General features: G+C 42.8%; 1 protein-coding gene across 17 annotated transcripts in view; it reads right to left on the bottom strand.

Moving 5' to 3' along the window:
- The window catches only part of NCOR2 (nuclear receptor corepressor 2), a 641,335-nt gene that overhangs the window by 325,129 nt on the left and 294,001 nt on the right, over nucleotides 1-22,205 (bottom strand). For all 17 annotated transcript variants that reach the window (XM_068243885.1, XM_068243983.1, XM_068243973.1 and 14 more), the window contains exon 10: nucleotides 368-540. In XM_068243885.1, coding sequence (XP_068099986.1) covers nucleotides 368-540 — 173 coding nt within the window. The remainder of the gene's footprint in view (nucleotides 1-367; nucleotides 541-22,205) is intronic.

Genomic DNA, 22,205 nt, shown 5'->3' with positions numbered 1-22,205 from the left:
TTCTCTGAATGAAAATTCCCTTTAAAAAGACAAAACAGCTATATACACAGAGCAATAACCGAAGGCCACCTGCCAGCTACAGTGCCAACTTCTCCTGTGCCAACTTCTGCTAATACCCAATGCAGAGTTAATCTAGATAGAAGACATTCTTTCTCTGAATGAAAATTCCCTTTAAAAAGACAAAACAGCTATATACACAGAGCAATAACCGAAGGCCACCTGCCAGCTACATTCAGTCACTCATTTTTCTTTCTGGTGTGAATAATGGTGAGATATGACTGGTTGCAAAGAGTTAGTCCACCTGCTTGCATTTATAGTAGCCTGACTGAATGTATATGCTGGAAAGGCAGGAACACTGGTCACCAACCTCTGCATGCGCTCTTGAAGCTCCCTCTGCTTGCGGATTTCAGGAAATTGCTTCTCATAGTATTCTCTGATTTTACTTTCCTTGGCTCGTCTGCGTGGGTTATTTTCAATCCTTTCCACCTTTTTCTCCCAGGCCTCCATCAGCTGGTCATAACGCTGGCAAAGCTTCTGTTCCTGAATATAAAGGACATATTCATTACAAATGTAGACCTTCATAAGGACAGTGGTCAAAACACAAAGTTTTATCAATCAATTATAATGGCCTCTTTATCCTTGTTTCAATTACGGTGTCTCTTCATTGTCAGTCTCTGAGATGCATTAGAGAAGTGTAATAAGAAGGGGTTTAATCCTGAGAACGGAAGGAGGAATACAATGCTTGAATCACTACAACTCCTTGCCAGCCCTTGCTGGAGAGGAAGAAGCAATGCAACATCCCAGCTGACAATGCAGAGCCCTAAAGCCAGGGGGCACCCTAGCATCTTGCATAGGCCGCTTATGCCAAGAAACATCCTCACAGTACACGTGTTGGAGCCAGTGTGCAATCCTTGTGACCCTGTGCACTGCAGCTGTTTCCATTTTATTACTAGAACTGGTTTTCACATAACTGTATGTGAATGTGCATGTAACATAGTAACGGCATTGTTATCCCCAGGCTCTTTTAGCTGGGTGCTCCACCCGGCTAGTTTTGGTGAGCACCCGGCTGTCATCGGCTCACTTCCTCCTCTGCTGTAAGCAGAGTTGTACAGAGAAGCACTAGCCCTGCATTCTCTCATCTCGCCCTACCCGGCTACTTCTTCATGGCAACCAGCTTCTTTTTCATGCCACCCGGTTGAGAAAAAATTCTGTTGAGAACACTGAAGGCGATCATTGTTTCTTGGCCACACTAGCCTTTTCTGTTCTCATTAGACGTAGCGAAATCAACAGCTCAGGTGAACAAAACAAGACATTGGGCTCGATTCACAAAGCGGTGCTAACCCAGTTAGAGACTTTAGGCGTGATAACCATTGCACCACACTGGTAAAAAGCCAGTTTAGGCGTGATAAGTTTAGGCGTGATAAGTTTAGGCATGATAAGTTTAGGCATGATAAGTTTAGGCATGATAAGTTTAGATAAGTTTAGATCGCGCGCAACTCCTGCACGCAAAGCAGCGCCATTAAACTCTATGCAAAGTGCACCAGACTTTGCTAGTGCAAAACCAGCTGTGCACTGCGGTGCTAACCCAGTTGGTGCTATAGTTATCACGCCTAAACTTATCATGCCTAAACTTATCATGCCTAAATTTATCACACCTAAACTTATCATGCCTAAACTGAGTTTAGGCGTGATAAAGGGCTTTTCACCAGCGTGCTAACTGTTAGCAACGCTTTGTGAATCAGGCCCATACTGTTGACCTCATCTGACTGAGCCATTCTGACAGTTCTGTCCCTTAAATGCCACAGGCACCAAAGCTGAGCTTTATAATCTCTTAATGTCACACTATGGTTCTTGTATGTTAAACTTACCTTCCTCTATCTGCATAACGAAAGCTGACATTTTCTGAATTAAACGTTACATGCTAGATACAGAACAATAAATAACCTATTAAAGGAAATCTTAAATGAGAGGAATCTTTTAGTCCTTCAACCACTTAATCCTATTTGGACGACTAATGTCATCCAGATAGGAGCCGCTCTGGTCCTATGTATGGTCTGGTCCATATATGCTTCCAGACCATACATATATGCGTGTATAATGTTCCCTGTCCAATCGCAGCGCCTGGAATGAATGGACATGACCCCCATCAGGGGAGATTTAAATCTGTGATAGCCGGGATTAATGAACAAATAAAATGTATGGGTTTTATTTATAGTAATATTGCTTATTTTAAAACTATAGGGAGGGGAATTGAAGAAATTGGGTGTTTATTTCTAATATTTCCCTATAAAATGCATACAAAATAAAGTAATTACTTATAACAAGTATCATCCCCAAAAAGCCTAATTTGTGGAGAAAAAAAACAAGATATAAATAATTTAGGTGTGATAAGTAGTGATAAAGTTATTGGACAATAAACTATCTATTTAATGGCCTCAGCAATGGCAGTCTCCCTATTACTCTCACCTCAGGTCTTATTGAAGCATGATGAGTAAGAAGACAAATAACAAGAACAGTTGTATGATTCTGCGTACCGATTATATGAGAGTATCTACTATGCATTAGGATTCTGATGCTTTTTCTTGCTTACTACTACAATTGTCCCAAAGCAACATTTGCTGTCTTTTCCAGAACTAGTATAAAACAATGTCAATAACATTTGCCAGCTTTATTCTGATATGGATAAAATGCTGGCTGTTAAGGTTTATCCTTCCAGAAATGAGTCCCCCAGAGAAGCACAGACAGCCTATCCAAGCAACAGCCTGCTATTATTTCAATTAGTGGTACTCAGGAAAGGAAAAAAGCTAAATGCCAGAAATCCAAATCTATTCTACATGTAAAGGCTGAGTGATCTACCAAGAAAAACAAAACATGAAAAATGCATAACGTTACACAATCCTTTGTCTAAAAATCAGATAAGAGCAAATTCTTAATAATCATACAACAATAGAGCTTTGTGTAACTTAGGCCTATGGGTGATTCAGCTCCACACACACCGTACACACAAACACTGTAGTAGCATCGTGATAACTATCTGTATACTGAGCAGGTTGTACATCTCCATAGGCCTGAATGGAATACGAAACCTGAATATTTAAATTGATGTTTTCATTTTGGATACTGTTTGCCAATTTTAATATTTTGAAATGTTTGATAATCCTTTTCATGCGCACAAACAGCAATCCTGATCGTACAACAGGATGAAACCCCCTTGTGTACCATGGTATACTCTGATCTTCAAGACTAAAAGTCCTACACAGGTGAACTAAAGGTTACAAATAACGTACAAGAGGTGGCTGTTTCGGCCATTTCATTTTATGTTTTCATGTCTCGTATACTACCAGACACTGGTTGGGATGTGATCAATATTGTGTTTACTTCTGATTAATCAAACTTGATGAATCAGTATCAACCCACTAAATTATCATAACTGCTACTCAACTCAATCAGCTGCTAGAAACTGTAATCTTCTGATCATAAATTCTGCTAATTTGCATGTTAGCCACAGTGTTTGATCATCACCGTTGTTCACCATTGTTGTCCAGCATAATAGAAAACTGTAAAGCCCAGTGGTTGGTGGGATTATGCTGATACATCCCACAATTCTCTAGTATTTCTAGGCACAATAAATTAAGAATAATTTAAAAGTAACACTCATAAGCCTCCATGAGGTTCATAAGCTTCCATGAGGTTGGTATCTACATAATGTGGAAAAGAAAACCGGTGCAAAAAGCAAGTGACTGCCCGAAGCAATAAATCAAATTCTTTCCATTATTGTCTCCTTCTTGTGGCAATACAGCCCAGGGTGGGCTTGGCCTCGTTAACAATAGTTTTCCATCAGCAGCAGCAGCTCTCCGGGGTCACATATTACCACACGCCTTGAGAAAGGGGGACCCTGCGAGGCCCTCAAAACAATTGTCGGTTCTATGTGGTTGGCTGCACAATAAAAGTGCGTTGAACTGAAAAATACTGGTGTGCTGACAGACTTTGTTTGCAATCTATTGTTGAAAGTGAGGTTGCCTGTGTCACGCCGACAAGCACTCACAACTGAATAGCAGTGTGTCTGCTCCCTCCCCCCCCCCCCCCCTATGTTTCGTGCAGGGGTCATACATTGATGGTTCTCAGGACAGCCTCCAGTTCTTCATTCTAGCGATTTCTAGGTTGCCCGTTACTGCCTTCTTTTCTAGCTTTATATATTTCTTAAAGAGAACCTGAACTGAAAATTAAAAAATTTTAAATAACCATACACAGGTCATACTTGCCTCCTGTGTAGTCTACTCATCAATCTCTTTCTCCTCTCCTGCGTCCCATTTGTCCACTGTAATCAATGGAATTCTCTGTCATCCATTTTGAAAATGGCGATTACCCCACAACAGCTTCCTGGTCAGCACACTGTTAAACTGTAATATCGCCCACTTGAGCCCTGGGAAAAATGGACATTACCTTGCACATTCAGTTGTAACTGACAGCAGCTGATATATAACTGACAGCAACTGGTATATTTCAGTTCTGACAAAATGTTGTCAGAACTGGAAGGATCACTGTAAGAAGAAAATGGTGAGCTTTTCAGAGGAACTGACGGTGAGGTAAGTATGTAATATTTATTTGCAGCTACATCATGTGTTTATTTTAAATAATTTTACTCAGTTCAGGTTCCTTTTAAGGTGACCTGAGTCAAACATCCTTTTGACATATCCTAATCAACAGACTTGGGCAGTGGAGTCGGTACAAAAATCCACTGAGTCAGACTCCTCAGGTTAGGATTCCACCGACTCCGAGTTCGACTCCTTGACTCCAACTCCTCTAATTTGCATATTACAATTTTGTTTATTAAAAGTATGTAACATGAAATGCATCTCTTAACTGCCAACGCTTACGAATTTTAAAATACAACTGAAGTGAGAGGGATATGGAGGCTGCCATATTTATTCCCTTTCAAACAATACCAGTTACCTGGCTAGCCGGCTGATCTTCTGCCTCTAATTCTTTTAGTCACAGACTAAAACTAGTCCTTGGTAAGAGTGCTTGTAGAAGACAGGAACAAAGAACATCTATCAGGCCCTAGGCAATGTACCTGTGGATACATATAAGAGTGATGTGCAGTTACTCTGCAGGAGAATGAGGGGATTCTTCCTCTATTACACATTCTTCATGCCCAATCTGAACATGGATCAGGCCCTAGGCAATATAACTGTGGTTACATGTAAGAGTAAAGTGCATGTACTCTGCAGGAAAATGAGGCTATTCTTCCTCTATTACACATTCTTCATGCACAATCTGAACCCGGTTTATGGGTGATAGACAACACCCCTGTTCAATGTGCACAACATTCTCAGTGGATTCTCTGCAGCTCTGTGGGGAGTGCATATTTAGAGTATAGTACTACTGTGTAACAAAGTAAACCTGAGACAGATGAAATTAAAGTTTTATACATACATGGGGCTTCCTCCAGCCCCCTTCAGGCTAGTCAGTCCCTCGCTGTCCTCCTCCGCCACCTGGATCTTCTGCTATGAGTCCAGGTACTTGAGCCAGTCTGGCGTAGTGCGCATGCACACACGCCACCGCTGGGAGCGTACTACACCTGCGCAGCACTATTGCGCAGGTGCAGAATGTTCCTGGCTGTGGGAGCGGCACGCGGCCGGACTGCGCTGACTGGCTGAATTACTGGGTTTCATAGCAGAAGATCCAGGTGGTGGAGGAGGACAGCGACTGGATTAGCCTGAAGAGGGCTGGACGAAGCCCCAGGTATATATAAAACTTTTATTTTCATCTGTCTCAGGTACCCTTTAATTCGTGGTTCCCAAACCAAATGTTAACAACATATCAAATTATTTGATTTCATCAGCAAAGGGAGTGCATACATTTGCATGAACCAGCATCAACGCAGAATTATTTCCATCTCATTGACCATCTCTATTAGTGACACAGCTACACATCAGGCTTTATTCTTACAGCACAGATGTTATATAGTATATGGAAGAGATTCCTGTGTACACATCATATATACAGTCACAATCAGATATGTATATATGAAAATACGGGGACCGATTTATTGAAGCAGCACAAGTAACTATCTTTTGATTGTTTTCTTTTTCATTTGTGTGGACTAAGCACAGCTATTACTGCAATATAAATTATTTATGATGACTATTATCTGAGAAATAGAAAATTTTATCATATTTTCTATTTTAATTACAGTTTAAATTCATTAGGAGTCGGTGCATTTTCTCCCGACTCCAGGTACCCAAAAATTGCTTCGACTCCTCAACTCCAACTCCACAGCCCTGTCTGTGACTATAAACCACACTATATCTTTCTCTATTAGATCATCGATTCCATGGTTGTACCCGGTGTCTTCCACTTTGTGCTCCCATATACAGAGCCATGAATGCTTCTTATTTTTCTCTCAAATATGCAAAATTTATTTTGGCATCACTTGCTGACAAGTTTCAGCACCGTAGGTAACAATTGGTCTGATTTAAGTTTTATAAATCTTCATTTTGGTTTTCTGGGACAATAAGCAGTATTTAATAAGTTTCAGATTTGCAAAATATGTTTCATTTCTGGACATTCTTCTTCTCATGACCTCTTCAGTAACCTTATTGTTATTTAATATCTTGCCAAGGTATACTAAACTTCTCACATTTTCAAATGAATAGTTTAAATAACTAAATTGTCCCCATTCTTTCTCCTCTCGATCGCTGTCATGTGCATATACTTGGTTTCCTTTGGGTTCATGTCCAGGCCCATTTTCTTTCTCTCCCATTTTTAGCTTGACAAACATCTCTTAAGTACCATAACTGTCGGGATAGGAGAAGGACACCGCCGGCATAAGCACATATCTCAATTAATTTTTTTCAGAATGTTTTTCTATCTGGCTATGTTATTTAGGACTTTTTATAGGGCAATACTTATTGGGGTGGCTGTTAGGATGCCTTGCCTTACTCCTCAGGACAACGAAAATTCTTCTCAAATCACTCCATCTATTGTTACATTGGCATTTTGCACCATCATTTTCACCAGCCTATCTTGGCTAATGAAACTGTTACTGTATGCAGAAGAGATAGTTGGTGAATACCAATGTAGAGGAACTGTTGATCAAATCTTCATTGTACCACAAGTGAGGAAGAAGTTTTTTGAACATACAACAGACCTCCACAAGTTATTTGTTAAATATAAGCAAACATCTGATAGCATATCTAAAGGCAGCCTTTACGACTTCATGAAAATGAAAGGAGTCCTAGCTAAGACATTAAGACTGATGAAAATTGCATGTCCATTAATTTACCAAATAGTACAAACAGAAACCTAGATCAGTATTGTATGCAATATCTCCACGTTACCCCAGTTCTCTTAGATCCAGCATCCCTAGCTCTGAGCTAATGGTGGCCATTTAAAAAAATCTTATCAGCTACCAAAACATAGGCGGAATAATTAGAACCACAATCTATGTATTATTGCGGTCTTGTGTCTTTGGTGGGGAGTCATGCTCTGGAATTTTGGAGGTCTGATACTATTCAGAGAGCGATCTACAAGTTTTTTTCCACAGATGCTGCTTCCTGTATGTACAGTACTGGGTAAAAAGACAGAAAAAAAAGAGAGCGCACACTGTGAATGGAGTCAGATGTGGGCTAAGCCTAACCCCTATGGGTTTTCTAGCCGTTTTTGCTTGTGTCCCTCTTATGCCACAGGGATCAACTGTGTGCTTTTCGGTTGCTTGAGACTCAATGCTTACTGGTTGCTTGAGACTCAATGTTAAAAATAGACCTAGCAAGGAGGCGCATGCGCGGCGCCAGCGTGAGCGGATGCAACACGCCTGAGCTCCGTGTCTGAGTGGAGCGAACGGGTGCTACCACAGCCAGCACATAAGCTAACAAGAGCCAGCACCATCCCCGTGAGATGGGGGACAGGTCCAGCCGCAAAAGAGGAAAGAAACGAGGGGACAACTCCAAACAGGAACCGATTAAGGAAGCCTTCTCTCGGCAGCTGAAGAGAGACCAGGCGTCCAAGATGGCCGCTGACGCCTCAGAACAGGCCTCCTCATCGCAAGCCGCCCTAGGACAGGCAAGCCAGCCAGGCTCACCAAGCGCTTCGTTATCCCCACAATCCGAACGCTTTAGCCAGCAATCCTCTCCAAGCCCACCGGCATCTCCTCAACCAGATATCGTCGCCATGCTGCATAGGATCCTGAAGCAGGAATTAGGTGCAGCAGTAGCAAATATCACCGCCCAAATCCAAGAAATCGGTGAAAGAACCCATGCAGTTGAGGTGAGGCTAGACGGATATGCGGATGCCTTGGCTGACGATAAAAGGAGACTGGACGAACATGATAAGAAGTTCCTCCAGATGGAGGCCAGACTAGAGGACTATGAAAATAGAGCGCGCAGATCCAATCTGCGTATCAGAGGCCTACCAGGGTCGTTCACGGACCTGCGGGCTACCGCCCTAAATCTATTTTCCGCGCTGTTACCTCAAATCGACTCCTCTCTACTACGGCTTGACCGTATTCATCGAGCTTTGGGTAAGCCACGCAACACTAACCTGCCAAGGGACGTGATCCTTAAATGCCACTATTATGAAACGAAAGAACAAATTATAAACGCTGCAAGAAACCTCAATCCGTTGCCGGACGTTCCGTCTACAGTCCAGATCTTTGCGGACCTCTCGCCCATCACTCTGCAAAAACGAAGGATCATGAGGCCTATCTCATCATGCCTGCAACAAAACAGCGTGAGATAGCGATGGGGATTCCCTTGTTCCCTGATCTTCACACTACAGGGCACTATCCACCAAGTCTCAACACCTGAAGAAGGCCGCAGATTACTAACAGCAGCAGGGATGAGAGTAGAGGCCCCGACAACAACTACAGCGGAGTCGCCAAGACCACAGCGTCCGGAACGCGAATGGAACACAGTTCCTAGGAGGTCGCCTACGCAACAATCCGGTTCAGCTACCCCCGCAAGTCGATCACCGTAACCTAATGGTAACGTGAGTACTGTAAATGATCCTACCCACGGTGTGCCCACCATGGTCCCCTTTGAGCCCGATACAGGTCCTCCTGTCTTCCCGCTTTCTATCCCCTCCTCGTTCCCCTGCTGGAACCCGCACTTGCGGAGTCTGTTAAGCTACCGCTCTCGGCGCGGCTGAACGCCATTACAAACCTTCATCTCACAACTCTGAGAAGTTTGCGCAGCCCTCATCTCACACTTGAGGAACTTTTGCACAATTCTTGCCCTATGTTTAAGCTGCCGACCAACACGGCCCAGCCCTCACTATAAGTACCATCTTCATATATATATTCAGGGAGTCACTCATATACTTCACTCATGTGGAACTTATGATGTACTTTTGTGCCATATTCGGAATTCCACATGGATATACCTACCTACAGCTTTCAACTGAGTGACCAACCTTGGAACAAGTGACTCTACCTTGTAATGTGGAGGAAGTCTCCTGAGACAAACCTGGAAACCGAAGAAACATATGTTCACAGCTAAGGCCCATAGCAATACCAGAACCAGCATGAGTCATATATATAAGTGATGCTAACGTGCCGATACATGCTTTCACCTAGCATGTGGGACACTTATCAATTATGCTATACTAGTGATGTTTACGGGGTGTGAGGTTAGGGGGGGGGAGACCATGCTGCATATATGTTGGTAGGTTGGCCTATACCTGAACTGTCGAGCTCCGTAGCTCTACTTATTAATAGATGCTGATTAAAATATGTACCCCGAATACCCCACTTTCCCTACCCCCCGCCCCCTGCTCCCCTTCCCCCTCTTTCCCTTGTACCCCACCCCCTCTTTACCCATCCCCTATCTTCCTATCCCTCTTTCCCTCCCCGCTACAAACAGAAGCCATAGACCCAGCTCCACTCAGGTCTCTATTGCTGCCTCAAAGCCTGTCAGCTATATAGTGGGAGACATGATCCTATTTATGTGTCTCTTTCTCCCACTTCTGACAAGTCCAGGGTATAATACCCTATATCCTGATGATACTGCACTAATCTTACTTAAATGTTATGTTATTGTTAATGTTTTGTTGTTTCTTTGTTCATATATGTTTAAAGGGTACTACTTATCCACGCATACCTCAGTAAACATGAGAAGGTTTTCTAAAAATCCCCTATGGCTACCTTAAAAATTATATCCCTAAACGCCCGGGGTCTAAACTCTCCCCCTAAGAGAAGGAAGCTATTTTTGAGCCTTAAACAATATTCAGCAGACATCATCTGTCTCCAAGAGACACACTACTCCACCACATCTTATCCTACTTTCCTCCACCAAAATTATAGAACTGTATTCATGGCAAACGCCAGCAAGAAACACAGAGTTGTGGCTATACTTGTTAAAAACTCTACTCCATGGGTTACAAGTTCAGTGACCTCAGACCCAGAGGGCTGCTTCTTAATTTTAAAGGGATCCCTATATGACCAGAAGGTATATCTAATAAATTCTTACGCCCCACCAGAGGAGGCCTTCAAGCATTTTATGTCATTGTCAGCCAAGATAGAGGTGCCCCCTGAAACACTGTTCATATGGTGTGGCGACTTCAACCTGACCTTAAATGAAACCTTAGACAAATCCCATCCTTCAACGGATAAATTGTCTAAAATACAACGTGAACGCCTCCAATCCTCACTGGAAGAAAACTTCCTGGTGGATGCATGGAGAGAAATGTATGGTACTAAAAGAAGCTACACCCACTATTCTAGCCCTCATGGCACATATGCCAAAATCGACCACTTTCTGGTCACTACTTCAGTGGTCCCTCAGCTTCAATATCTACGCCACATCCCTAATTCTGTTTCTGATCACGATACCCTCCTGCTCTGTATTGACATAAAAATGAAGGCCCTGTCACGCCCATGGTGGAGACTGAACGAATCTCTCATTCTAAACCAGGACTCCAGAAAGCACATTGCTGAACAACTGTCCTTATACTTCCAGGAAAATGGGTCAGAGGAGATCTCGCCAACCACCCTATGGTTAGCCCATAAGGCAGTTATAAGAGGGCAACTGATAAAACTAGCCTCCCAAAGAAATAAAAAATTTAAATCTGAACTGTCAAACTTACAGTATAGACTCTGTCGCCTACAAAATATACATGCAGTAGATCCCGCCATGTACTTACTTAAACAAATCCGTGACACAAAACAACAACTTGATATCTTATTAGCCCGTTCCACAGAAAAAGCCTTAAGAATGACTATATCTAGTTACTATAGATATATGAATAAGCCAGATGCCTGGCTAGCAGCCAAATTAAGAAACCAACGTAAAATGAATGTAATAGCCAAAATCAGAGAAACTTCTGGTCGAATCACTAGTAACCCTGTAAAAATTTACAATGTATTTCATAAATACTACTCTGATCTATATTCGCAATCCCCACAAATCCCGATCGAAGAATATCTCAGACCCCTAGGCCTCCCCAAATTAAAACCAGAAATAACCAAAAAACTGAATGAAGAATTTTCCACTACAGAAATAGCACAGACAATAAAGAAATTAAAACTTCACAAAGCCCCGGGACCTGATGGTCTAAGTTCCCTATATTATAAGAAATTCCTCCCGCAAATTCTGCCCCACCTCACTAACTGTTACAATCATATACGTAAGAACCCTCTGCAACATCAGGAGTTCTTAGAAGCTCATCTAACTATTTGTCCCAAACCTGATAGGGACCTGTTGCAACCTAAAAACCACCGCCCAATAGCTCTATTAAATATAGACTACAAGATCCTGACAGGAATCATGGCCTCTAGAATTAACATAATTCTCCCTGAACTAATAAACCCCGACCAGGTTGGTTTCATTCCTTATCGTCTAGCCCCAGACAACATCAGAAGGATTGTAAACATCCTCCAACACGCCAAGACGTCTGGGACGCAGGTGGTGTCGTTGGCCTTGGATATTGAAAAGGCCTTCGACACCATCTCGTGGAGCTATATGTTCCGGGTTCTTGGACATATAGGTATATCTGGGGAACTAAAGCATATAATCCATCAACTATACTCTTTCCCTTCTGCCTCCTTAAAACTCCCAGCACCCACTGTACAACCCATTAAAATCCAACGGGGAACTCGCCAAGGCTGTCCCCTCTCACCGGCAATCTTTGCCATCATGATGGAACCACTAGCCAGTGCCATCAGAAATAATACCAACATACAGGGATATAAAATTCGAACACAAGAATTTAAACTCTCGTTGTTCGCCGATGACGTTCTATTGACCATAACTAATCCCACTACTACTCTCCCTAACTTACTAAAAGAACTAAAATGTTTTGAATCCATTTCGGGCCTAAAACTTAACTACGACAAGTCAGAAGCTCTCTTTAGCAACTTCCCAAGGGGTATGGGCGAATATATCTCTAGTATATTTAAGTTTAGAGACCAGCCACATTACTTGAAATATCTGGGGGTGAAGATCTCCTCTGACCCAGACAAACTTTACTTCTGGAACTATGTACCCATGTTTAGACACCTAGATGACCTCTTACAACAATGGATGGGGCATAAAATCTCATGGGCAGGTAGAGTCACAGCAATAAAGATGACCCTCCTACCAAAACTGATGTATTTATTTAGAACGCTTCCAGTCCTCCTAACAAAAAAAATGTTAGAAAGACTACAGAAAAACATATTCCAATTTATTTGGAACCATAAACCCCCGAGAATCCAACGTAAAATTATGATGATGCATAAAAAAGAAGGAGGAATGTCGGTTCCATCCTTATACAACTATTACCTGGCATCACAGCTAGCCTTCCTGCCCATGATTTATGCCGAACTCAACAGACCTAAATGGCTCGCATTAGAAGATGCTTTGGTCCACCCTCTGAGTTGGAAAGGCATTCTATGGTCATCCCTTACAAATCTATCACCCATTAAAACCTCCTCGCCATTCACTTATCTAACATTAACACTATGGAAGAAAACACGCTTCAAATTCCACCTACAATCCCCAACATCTCACCTAGTAGAACTATTTGCTAATCCAGATTTTCCGGGAGGTCATGGGGTGTCCCTTTTCAGATGGTGGACCACAAATAATATTAAAACACTGGGTAATCTAATAACAGATGGTCGCATCCCCTCGGTGACAGTTGCGAGGGCACAACTTTCACTCCCATCTACTGAAATATTCAGAGCCTTCCAAATACTGCATTTTGCTAGAACCAATTACCCCACAATACGTACAACTAACAGCACCTACCTTGAATATACCTGCAAATCAGATCCCCTATATAGGGGTATGCTGTTTGCCCTTTATTCCTCCCTCAACTCACAACCCTCACAAGAGAAACTCCCATTCCAGCTAGCATGGGAAAAAGATTGTAGCAAAATAATTGAGAAGGAGGATTCGTCACAATGTATGGATACTTTATCTAAGGGAAGCCTACAGGTGACAAATATGGAGGTATCGCTTAGAGTACTACATCGCAGTTACCTGGTTCCAACTAAATTACATAGCTTTTCTCCAGAAACTCCCCCAACATGTTTTCGAGGGTGCCAGGACAGGGGTACAATGTATCACACTTGGTGGACGTGCCCAAAAGTTGTGCATCTATGGACCAAGGTAGTAAATACTCTAAATAAAACTCTCTCGACCCAATTGCAACTAGACCCGCAAATCTTTCTTCTGGGATACAAACCCGAGGACATACCCTTTGCATATCATAAACTGGTCCAATTTGCAGCTAACGCCACCAAGACATACATAGCATCCCAATGGCGCCAACAACAACTAGTGTATAGATGCGTACTAGACAAAATGCATGAAACCATGCTCAATGAAAAAATTAAAGCAAACCTGGCAGATAAGGTCCACCACTTTGACAAAGTTTGGCAACCCTGGCTAAATAATGTCACATCCCCTGAAATCCGACAAGCCCTAGCCCAATTCTAACACAAAAAAAGCATACCCAAAGCATCCTTTTCACTTCTGAGGCTTATAAAGCGACCACACTGTATACCCTTTACATGTGTTTCTATGAAAAATTGTAATCATTTTATGTTTTAAATAATTCTTTATACCTTATGTTATCTTTATTAACCGCTATTGGCATAACCTATACAATACATCAAAGTAAATCTATCTTACTGGTTGTATAACAACTGCCTACTATTGTAAATCGCAATTTTGATAATTCACTGCTATTATTGCTACTAGTTGGTGTTACCTTTTTATTCTGTCTGAAAGATAACGAATAAAGTAATTTTGAAACTAAAAATAGACCTAGCTAATACAGTACTATATCCAACTCTATAAACATACCATGAGCTCTGTATTAAATGTTACAATACAGTAATTAAAAATATGTTAACCTCGGAGGAGCCATGAAACACAGTTTTTACTCACAGCACAGCCCACACACAGCTTAAAAATTTGGCCTTCACAACTGTGAGTACTGCAGGCAATTTGTGCTGGTTGGTCGAGACTGCTGGTCAGTTGATTTCCAGATAACCAGGACTCTATTGCAGTGATAAACCTACTGCCCAGGGTTTGCATTTGTTGTTTATAGTAACCAGCCATATTTCTTGTTCATTTGCAAATCAACACTATAAAATAAAAGCAGGGCAAACACTTCAGGGGAACCAACAGCCATTTGCATATACACATAAGGAAGGTAAATGCAGCGGACAGACTTCCTATGCCCATTAACAACATTAGAGATGTAAATCGTGAATGAAAAAACCTACAGGCCAGAAAAAAAGAAAGCATACAGTAGGAAATTCCTAATTATCGCTCATTACATCTGTACATTAATTTAACTTAAGAACATTTTAATCCAGGGTTGCGTTAATTCAAGCTAAATGTTTTGCAAGTGTTTTCTAGCATTCTGGTACAGTAATCTATACAATTCTTTCTTACACACGCTATGCTGAAGGTGAGGATTCAGAAAGCATATAAACTAGTCATTTCAGTTTCACAGCACGGTTTATAGGTGAAACATAATCCGCTCTAGAGAGCCATTTACTGCCAAGTTATGCTAAGAAGCATTTAAAATCTCACCATTTAGACATCAGACAAGAACTCTGATGCAACATTGCATTGTGTGTGTGTGTGGGTGTGTAGTAGGCAAGGGGGGGAACACAGGAGGTAGAGTAGAGAGAGGATAAGGAAATAGAGAAGGCGGTAGGGGCAAGGTGTGGAGAGACAAGACACAGAACATTTATATTGCGCTTTTCTACTGGCAGACTCAAAGCGCCAGAGCTGCAGCCATTAGGACGCACTCTACAGGCAGTAGCAGTGTTAGGGAGTCTTGCCCAAGGTCTCCTCACTGAAAAGGTGCTGGCTGAATGAATAGGAATGGTGGAGATATGAACCCAGGTCTCCAGTGTCAGAGGCAGAGCATTATCCAGCCAGAAAGAAAGGGAGAAGGAGATTAGTAGAGAGGTGAGGTGGGCAATGAAAAAAGGGACCAAGGACGAAATGTGAATGAGAATTTCTGAGAATTGATTTAGCCCTTGGATCTAGCACGAGTATGACCACATCATGTTTACACAGTTCACCTTTGGGCACTGATTCACAAAAAAATAAATAATAATAATAATAATATAAAAAGACTACAGTAAAGAGTCACCAAAAAAAAAGGCATGTGACTTCAGTAATAAGGAAAGGCTAAACTAAACATATTTACTTCTGAAAAGGTGATTAAGAGGGCACATGTTCATTTAATATAAATAAATGGCCCACACAGTAAATGTTACAAAAAGTTATTGGAATTACGGTTACCTGGAGAAACAAGCACATTTACTGAGGCTAGCAGGAAAAAAATAATTCAATCTAAAATGCCAGAAGATGTTCCGTAGTACAAGGGCGGTGAAAATATTTAACAGCCTTCCATAAGAACTTCTTCTAGTAGATATAAAAAAATAAAGAGGGCTACCTGCACTCACTGAAACATGGTATGAGGAATGAATATTTCCTTTTAGAGGCAATTTGTTCTGCCAGTGACAGCACAGGAGGTTAAGGTCCCCTTCACACTTGCCGCATTTTCTTTCATCATGGAACTCTGTTCCACCGCAGCTCACCGCAAGGGCAATGAAAAGTCTATGGGGAGTTGCACACTATGGCAATGCAGTGTGATGGAAGTAGTGAAATCGACACAAGGCCACTGCAATCTCTGCAGTGTATTGCCGAATGATCCATGCCTACTGCACTAATTATGCAGCTATGCAAGTCTATAGAAATGCGGTAAGTGTGAATGCACGATCATGATTGGGTGACGGGGTGCAGAACGGTGAAAATTCAGTGACTTACTTCCTGTCCAGCAGGGAACACGTCACTGAGTGGGGGGCGGATCTATGCATATTACCCAGTCAACACACTCTGCTGCAGGGTAATAAGGAGAGGAACGAACAACGCACAGAGGTGAGTGGATCCACAGCTTTAGGACATAGACAAGACAAATACACTTTAGTACCTGACAGGAGATGTTCCAGAAGCATAATTTTTTTATAGGGGATTTATACATTTATTTTACTATTTTGGCTACTCGATTTTGCACTGTTCCAAATGGCAAATTCAGCAGCACTGTGGTAGAGATTACAGCTCTTGCTATGCTTTCAGCACAGGAAGTTTAAATCTCAGACTTCAATCACATTCCTCCCACTGCAGGACTCTCAATGGCTATAATGCACTTGTTCCACTTTTTGTAGCATAATGACAGTTATAATCAAACAGCACTTGCAATGTACTACGGCTAATTAAAAAAAATCAGAGCTGTAAATTCCCTGTAAGTGAAAGGCAGCACCACGGCATGGATAAACAGACCCACATGCGTAATGTTCAGTGCTTTATTGCTTGCAGAAATCAGTGAAGTAAAAGCATAAAGTGGGACTCCGAGCACACTTTCTGTTGATGTTCTGCATTGTTGCTTGGTGAATTCCACAATGACTGCATTTACTTAGGAAGCAGAGCAGTTTCTTCTCCATGCATATAGTATGTGTCATTGTATTGTTTGGCACTTGGTAAACGGCTACAATCATCATCAGCATTTGGCTGGGAAGCCTAGCTTTCAGCTTCTATAATCACTTAAACAATAAATGGGCAGTTGGCAAAAGGATAATGACTTCTTTCCAGGAAGACAATTTACACTGGATTTGAAAAGCTTGCCAAAATGTAAAACAAAGGCTAATATTTCCACTGACACCCAATTATAAGGCGTACAGAAGGAGCACACGCAAATTCAACAGTCCATATTACAATGTTTGTGGATTTAACCAAAAAAAAATATCAGGTTGCAGCCAGTCTGGGTATGAAAATAAGTGTATGATGCTACTGAGGCACTTTTGGCTTTGGGTCACGTTGTGGCCAGCATTAACCATTGAGGCCAGCATAGTAAACGTATGCCGTTAGCACGTCGTCAGCCGCAAAAAAACAAGATAATTTAAGGTGACAGTCGATTGCCTGCACACATGGCCCATCATTGGCCACTGGTCAGCTGGATAGCATACTAGTAAAGATGGTGGGAACTGAGCCTTTGACCAGGGTTTAGATCCCAGCGCAAGCCAGAAGTCTTTGGGCAAGGCTCCCTAATGATCCTGGTTGCCCGCTGAGAGTGCCCTAAGTGACTGCAGCTCTTAAGCGCTTTGAGTCCCCTAGGAGAAAAGAGCCACATGTATGTTTTGTGTCTTGTCACTCTCTATTCAGCAAATGGTCATTTTCTCAGCCAATGGCTAATTGTATTCCCCACAGTGGCGTGCAGTGGGTTGCCACATGTTCATTATTTCCTCTCCACAGACCAGACACATGCTGGCAAACAGACTGCCAACCAAGCATGTGAATCATGTAATCAAACCTCACTGAAAAAAATTAAATAAAAATAACCAGTAGTAATACCGACCACTACTGTACATATTTAAAATGAAGGAGCTTAGCAAGTTTTTATCTTTTTAGCGAACCAGGGCTTAGATTCTCTGAGGTAAACAGTAAATATGTGGAAACATTACTCAAGCTGCCATGTTGTGATTGCTCCACTTCTGACTACAATGTAAAATGATCACTGCTCAGAATGACTATTTTTTATGTGTTCAGTTATAACTCGTGCAGGGCCGGTTTAAGCAACATTGGGGCCCCAGGGCAAAATAAACCTGGGGGTCCCCCCCAACATATACCCCGGAACAAAAATCGGCATTAGGGGACCTTTTGCAGCTGGTATAGTCAGGGTGTGAAGTCCCAATCGGCCGAAGCTCCACATTCTGGCTACCCCAGCCTGCATGGTGGACAAGGGGTTAAAAAGTTTCAGGAGGGGGGACCCCACATAATTTTTTGTAAAAAAAAATTCCCACACTCTAAACATAAAAAAAAAAATGGGAAAATAGGAACAAATGCCAGGGATCTTCAGCCAGCCATATTGCGGCTGTATAGCGATTCCTGGCCAAAGCGCTGCGGCTGCGTATAGACCCCCTGGAAACCCGGTCAGGAAATTTATTGCGCTTTCGTTTGATGCATGCAAAATTACACTACCGTTAGGTTTGCTACTAAAAGTGACATTTACCGCATTTTAAATGTATACTTTTTTCCTTCTAAACTTTAAAATCGATTTTCTCAAAAACTATAAGGTCTTTTTGAAAAATTGTTTTTTCCTCTTACTCCAAATGATCTTCTTAACATATCCTGCAAATTTAGGGTTTCTAGCATTTAAGGTGGATTTGCTATTAACCATTAAAGTCGGCAGGTTTTTAAATGTTTATTTTTTTTCCTTTGAAACTTTAACCACCCTGGCGTTCTATTAAGATCGCCAGGGCGGCTGCGGGAGGGTTTTTTTTAAATAAAAAAAAAACTATTTCATGCAGCCAACTGAAAGTTGGCTGCATGAAAGCCCACTAGAGGGCGCTCCGGAGGCGTTCTTCTGATCGCCTCCGGCGGCCAGAAGTAACACGGAAGGCCGCAATGAGCGGCCTTCCGTGTTTTGCTTACTTCGTCGCCATGGCGACGAGCGGAGTGACGTCATGGACGTCAGCCGACGTCCTGACGTCAGCCGCCTCCGATCCAGCCCTTAGCGCTGGCCGGAACTATTTGTTCCGGCTGCGCAGGGCTCAGGCGGCTGGGGGGACCCTCTTTCGCCGCTGCTAGCGGCGGATCGCCGCAGAGCGGCGGCGATCAAGCAGCACACGCGGCTGGCAAAGTGCCGGCTGCGTGTGCTGCTTTTTATTTCAACAAAATCGGCCCAGCAGGGCCTGAGCGGCAGCCATCGGCGGTAATGGACGAGCTGAGCTCGTCCATACCGCTAAGATGGTTAAAATCGATTTTCTCAAAAACTATAAGGCCGACTTGAAAAAATTGTTTTCCCTCTTGTAGCCACTGGGGGCCCCTACAAGCTCTGGGGCCCTGGGGCAGCTGCCTCCTTTGCCTCTATGGTAGCGCCGGCCCTGAACTCGTGCCCACTATTTCCTATCACACTAAGGTGTTCCCATTGGCCAACTGCCACTCACTCTAGTACTACGATATTGGTGAAAGGAATAGTGAAAACAGGTCACCAATTACACTAAGCTAGCTTTCCATGTTATAGTTATAACTGCAACCTAGAACCTCATGTGGGAAGCACCTGTATTTCTACATATAATAAGGAAGTCAAATGCAAAGCACAGACCTCACCTTGCTTAATGCCGCCCATAAGAGACTAAAACATTTGAAAATTGACAAACTACAAATAAAAGAAGATATTCAGCAAGATGTTCTCATCACCCCTTACACCTGATATGTAGATAATAATATAACAATATTTATTTTCCTCTTGCATACACGACCTCAAATATATACTTAGGCACAAATAAATGACATCTGATCTTCAACAACCCTTCTGCAGAATCCGTCCAGCACAAACGGTTCCGCAGAACTGCCTTTCTCTCCGCTTCTTTCACCATCTTCAGAACTTGCTGCAAGTTTTCTCCAATACTATATGTAACGATTGTGGAATCGTATTCGCGGTCAGCGCACCAGATGTGCGCTGACGCGGCGGATTTCCTCCACAAGCGTATATTTGAGGACACCCAGGCTAGGTGCTATGCACCCGCAGAGGGCAATTCCCTCCGGCAGATGGCGCTGTGGAGTGCAGGCGAACACAGTCGCTGCACAGCCACAGATGCCAGACGGGAATTGTACAGATCCAGGACAAGGTACGATCAGGCAGGGCTGGATAGCCCACAAGAAACAGAGCAAAGGTACAGAACCAATGTGTGTCCACCAAACTAGTCGCCACCCAGCGACGGTGAACACACAACGGCGGAAACGAAGTGGGAATGCAATCGCAAGAATGGCGATTGCCGACAGAGACACAAGACTGAGCAAAACAGAGCACAAGGGTAGCAAAGGCACAGCAAATAATACAATGAGGAGATACGGAAAATAACAAACGCTAGCTAACCGCGAACACCGCACTCATTCGGAACAGTGCACGCGGTTATGCGCGGTCTCCACGTGATAAGCACAATAGAGACAAGCACGCCTACCTAACCATTAACAGACAAACATGAAACAGAGGACGCGAGCGCTTGCTTAACGGTTACCTCACCGAGCCTCCAGCAAGCGTAGCAGACAAGACAGACACACGAAAACAGGGACAAGCGAGAGATAGGATCCACAGCACTAGCGAGAAGCGAGTGCGATCCAGGTACAGAGTAGCAGAACAGAAGGATCCCCAGCGCTAGCGAAAAGTGGCTAGCGCGATCCCAGAAGACAGAACAGAAGGATCCCCAGCGCTAGCGAAAAGTGGCTAGCGCGATCCCAGGAGGCAGAACAGAAGGATCCCCAGCGCTAGCGAAAAGTGGCTAGCGCGATCCCAGGAGACAGAACAGAAGACTTAGCTGGTAGCAACCGCTGCACCAGCTATACTCCAAGAACAGAGATCAGAACCATTTCCTGTCGACCACCGTTGGGACAGGACAATGGCAACAGAACAAACAAACAGATAATACAACCTGACTGGGCTAGAAGGGGAGCCTAAAGCAACCCCCAGGAATTAACTATACTAGATAGCAACGGCTGACACTCCTGCAGTGTCCATCAGGAACAGACCATGGAAGGGAAATGACCAGCCCAGCCTTCTGGGAAACATAAAGCTCTTATAGTGCCAGTCATCAAAGAAGGCAGGTAGGGGATTTGCATAACGAATGTATGCAAATTCCCCAGCAAGAGAACAGACCAGAACTTGCAATGGAAAGACAGGTCTCTGTTCCAGAGTCCTGCAGCATGCAAACCTAAACAATGGTCAAAAGGCTGCCTGCCTGCGCAGGCAGCTGAGCGGATTCTCACACTATACTTTATTTTTCTTGTAAACTCCCTCTCAGATTGTTTTACAAATGTTCTGTCAAAGTAGCCAGAATACAAAGAAATGTGTCAAGACCTGAAGGCTAAAGTTAAAGCCAAGTACCAGGAGCCACACCCCACCCTTCATAACTACTGCCTGGCTTCTGATAGAAGTCATTTACAGATAGCTATCCTGTAATATCTCCCAAAAGCAGAGCTTTATGAAACGTTCCTTTCCATGGCTCCTTTCACATAAAACCTTCAACCTACAAGCACTTCACAACTCATTGTAGAACTAATGATTGAACATGCGTTGCTTCTTCCTAGTTCAGCAGGAGCGATAAACTGTCATTTATAATGCAAACTGATGAAAATGAATAGCATACTTCCCAGTGTATATAGTAATTTTATTTTTAAAATCCTAGATTCTGTTAAGGAAAACCAAAAATGGTGTTACGGGTCTGTTCACATCTAAAATTGAAATCGCAAACACAAGTGTTTTGTGATTGTGTGCCTCCCGGAACTCCACTGCATGTTACGATTTTGTGCAAAGCGCTTTTGTAAGCGCTTTTGCAGAGCGGTTCAGTTTTTTCACTCCCTGACGTCAGTCAGGAAGTGAACTCTGTGACCCGGAAAAGATTCTTAAAAACACAAACTCAATCACTGCACAAAACTATTTTGTGAGCGTTTTGTGTTTTTACTAGACCTTCCATTGTGGCAAAATCGCCTCATAAATTGTACGGAAATGAACCGCTCAGATGTGAACTCTCTCATAGGGAATCATTGCACAAGTATTTTTAGGGCAATTATTAAAATCGCCTGCGCTTGAAAAAATGCAAAAAACGCCCTAGATGTGAATGAGCCCGCAAACTCTGTCATATTTTCACTACACCCCATTGTAAAGATTTTCTCTTATTTGCTGTGTAGGGCCCAGGCAAA

The sequence above is a fragment of the Hyperolius riggenbachi genome, chromosome 1 (assembly GCF_040937935.1).
Source record: "Hyperolius riggenbachi isolate aHypRig1 chromosome 1, aHypRig1.pri, whole genome shotgun sequence".
Lineage (NCBI taxonomy): Eukaryota > Metazoa > Chordata > Amphibia > Anura > Hyperoliidae > Hyperolius > Hyperolius riggenbachi.
Note: the sequence above shows the minus strand (reverse complement) of the source record. Positions and strands in the feature narration are given on the sequence as shown.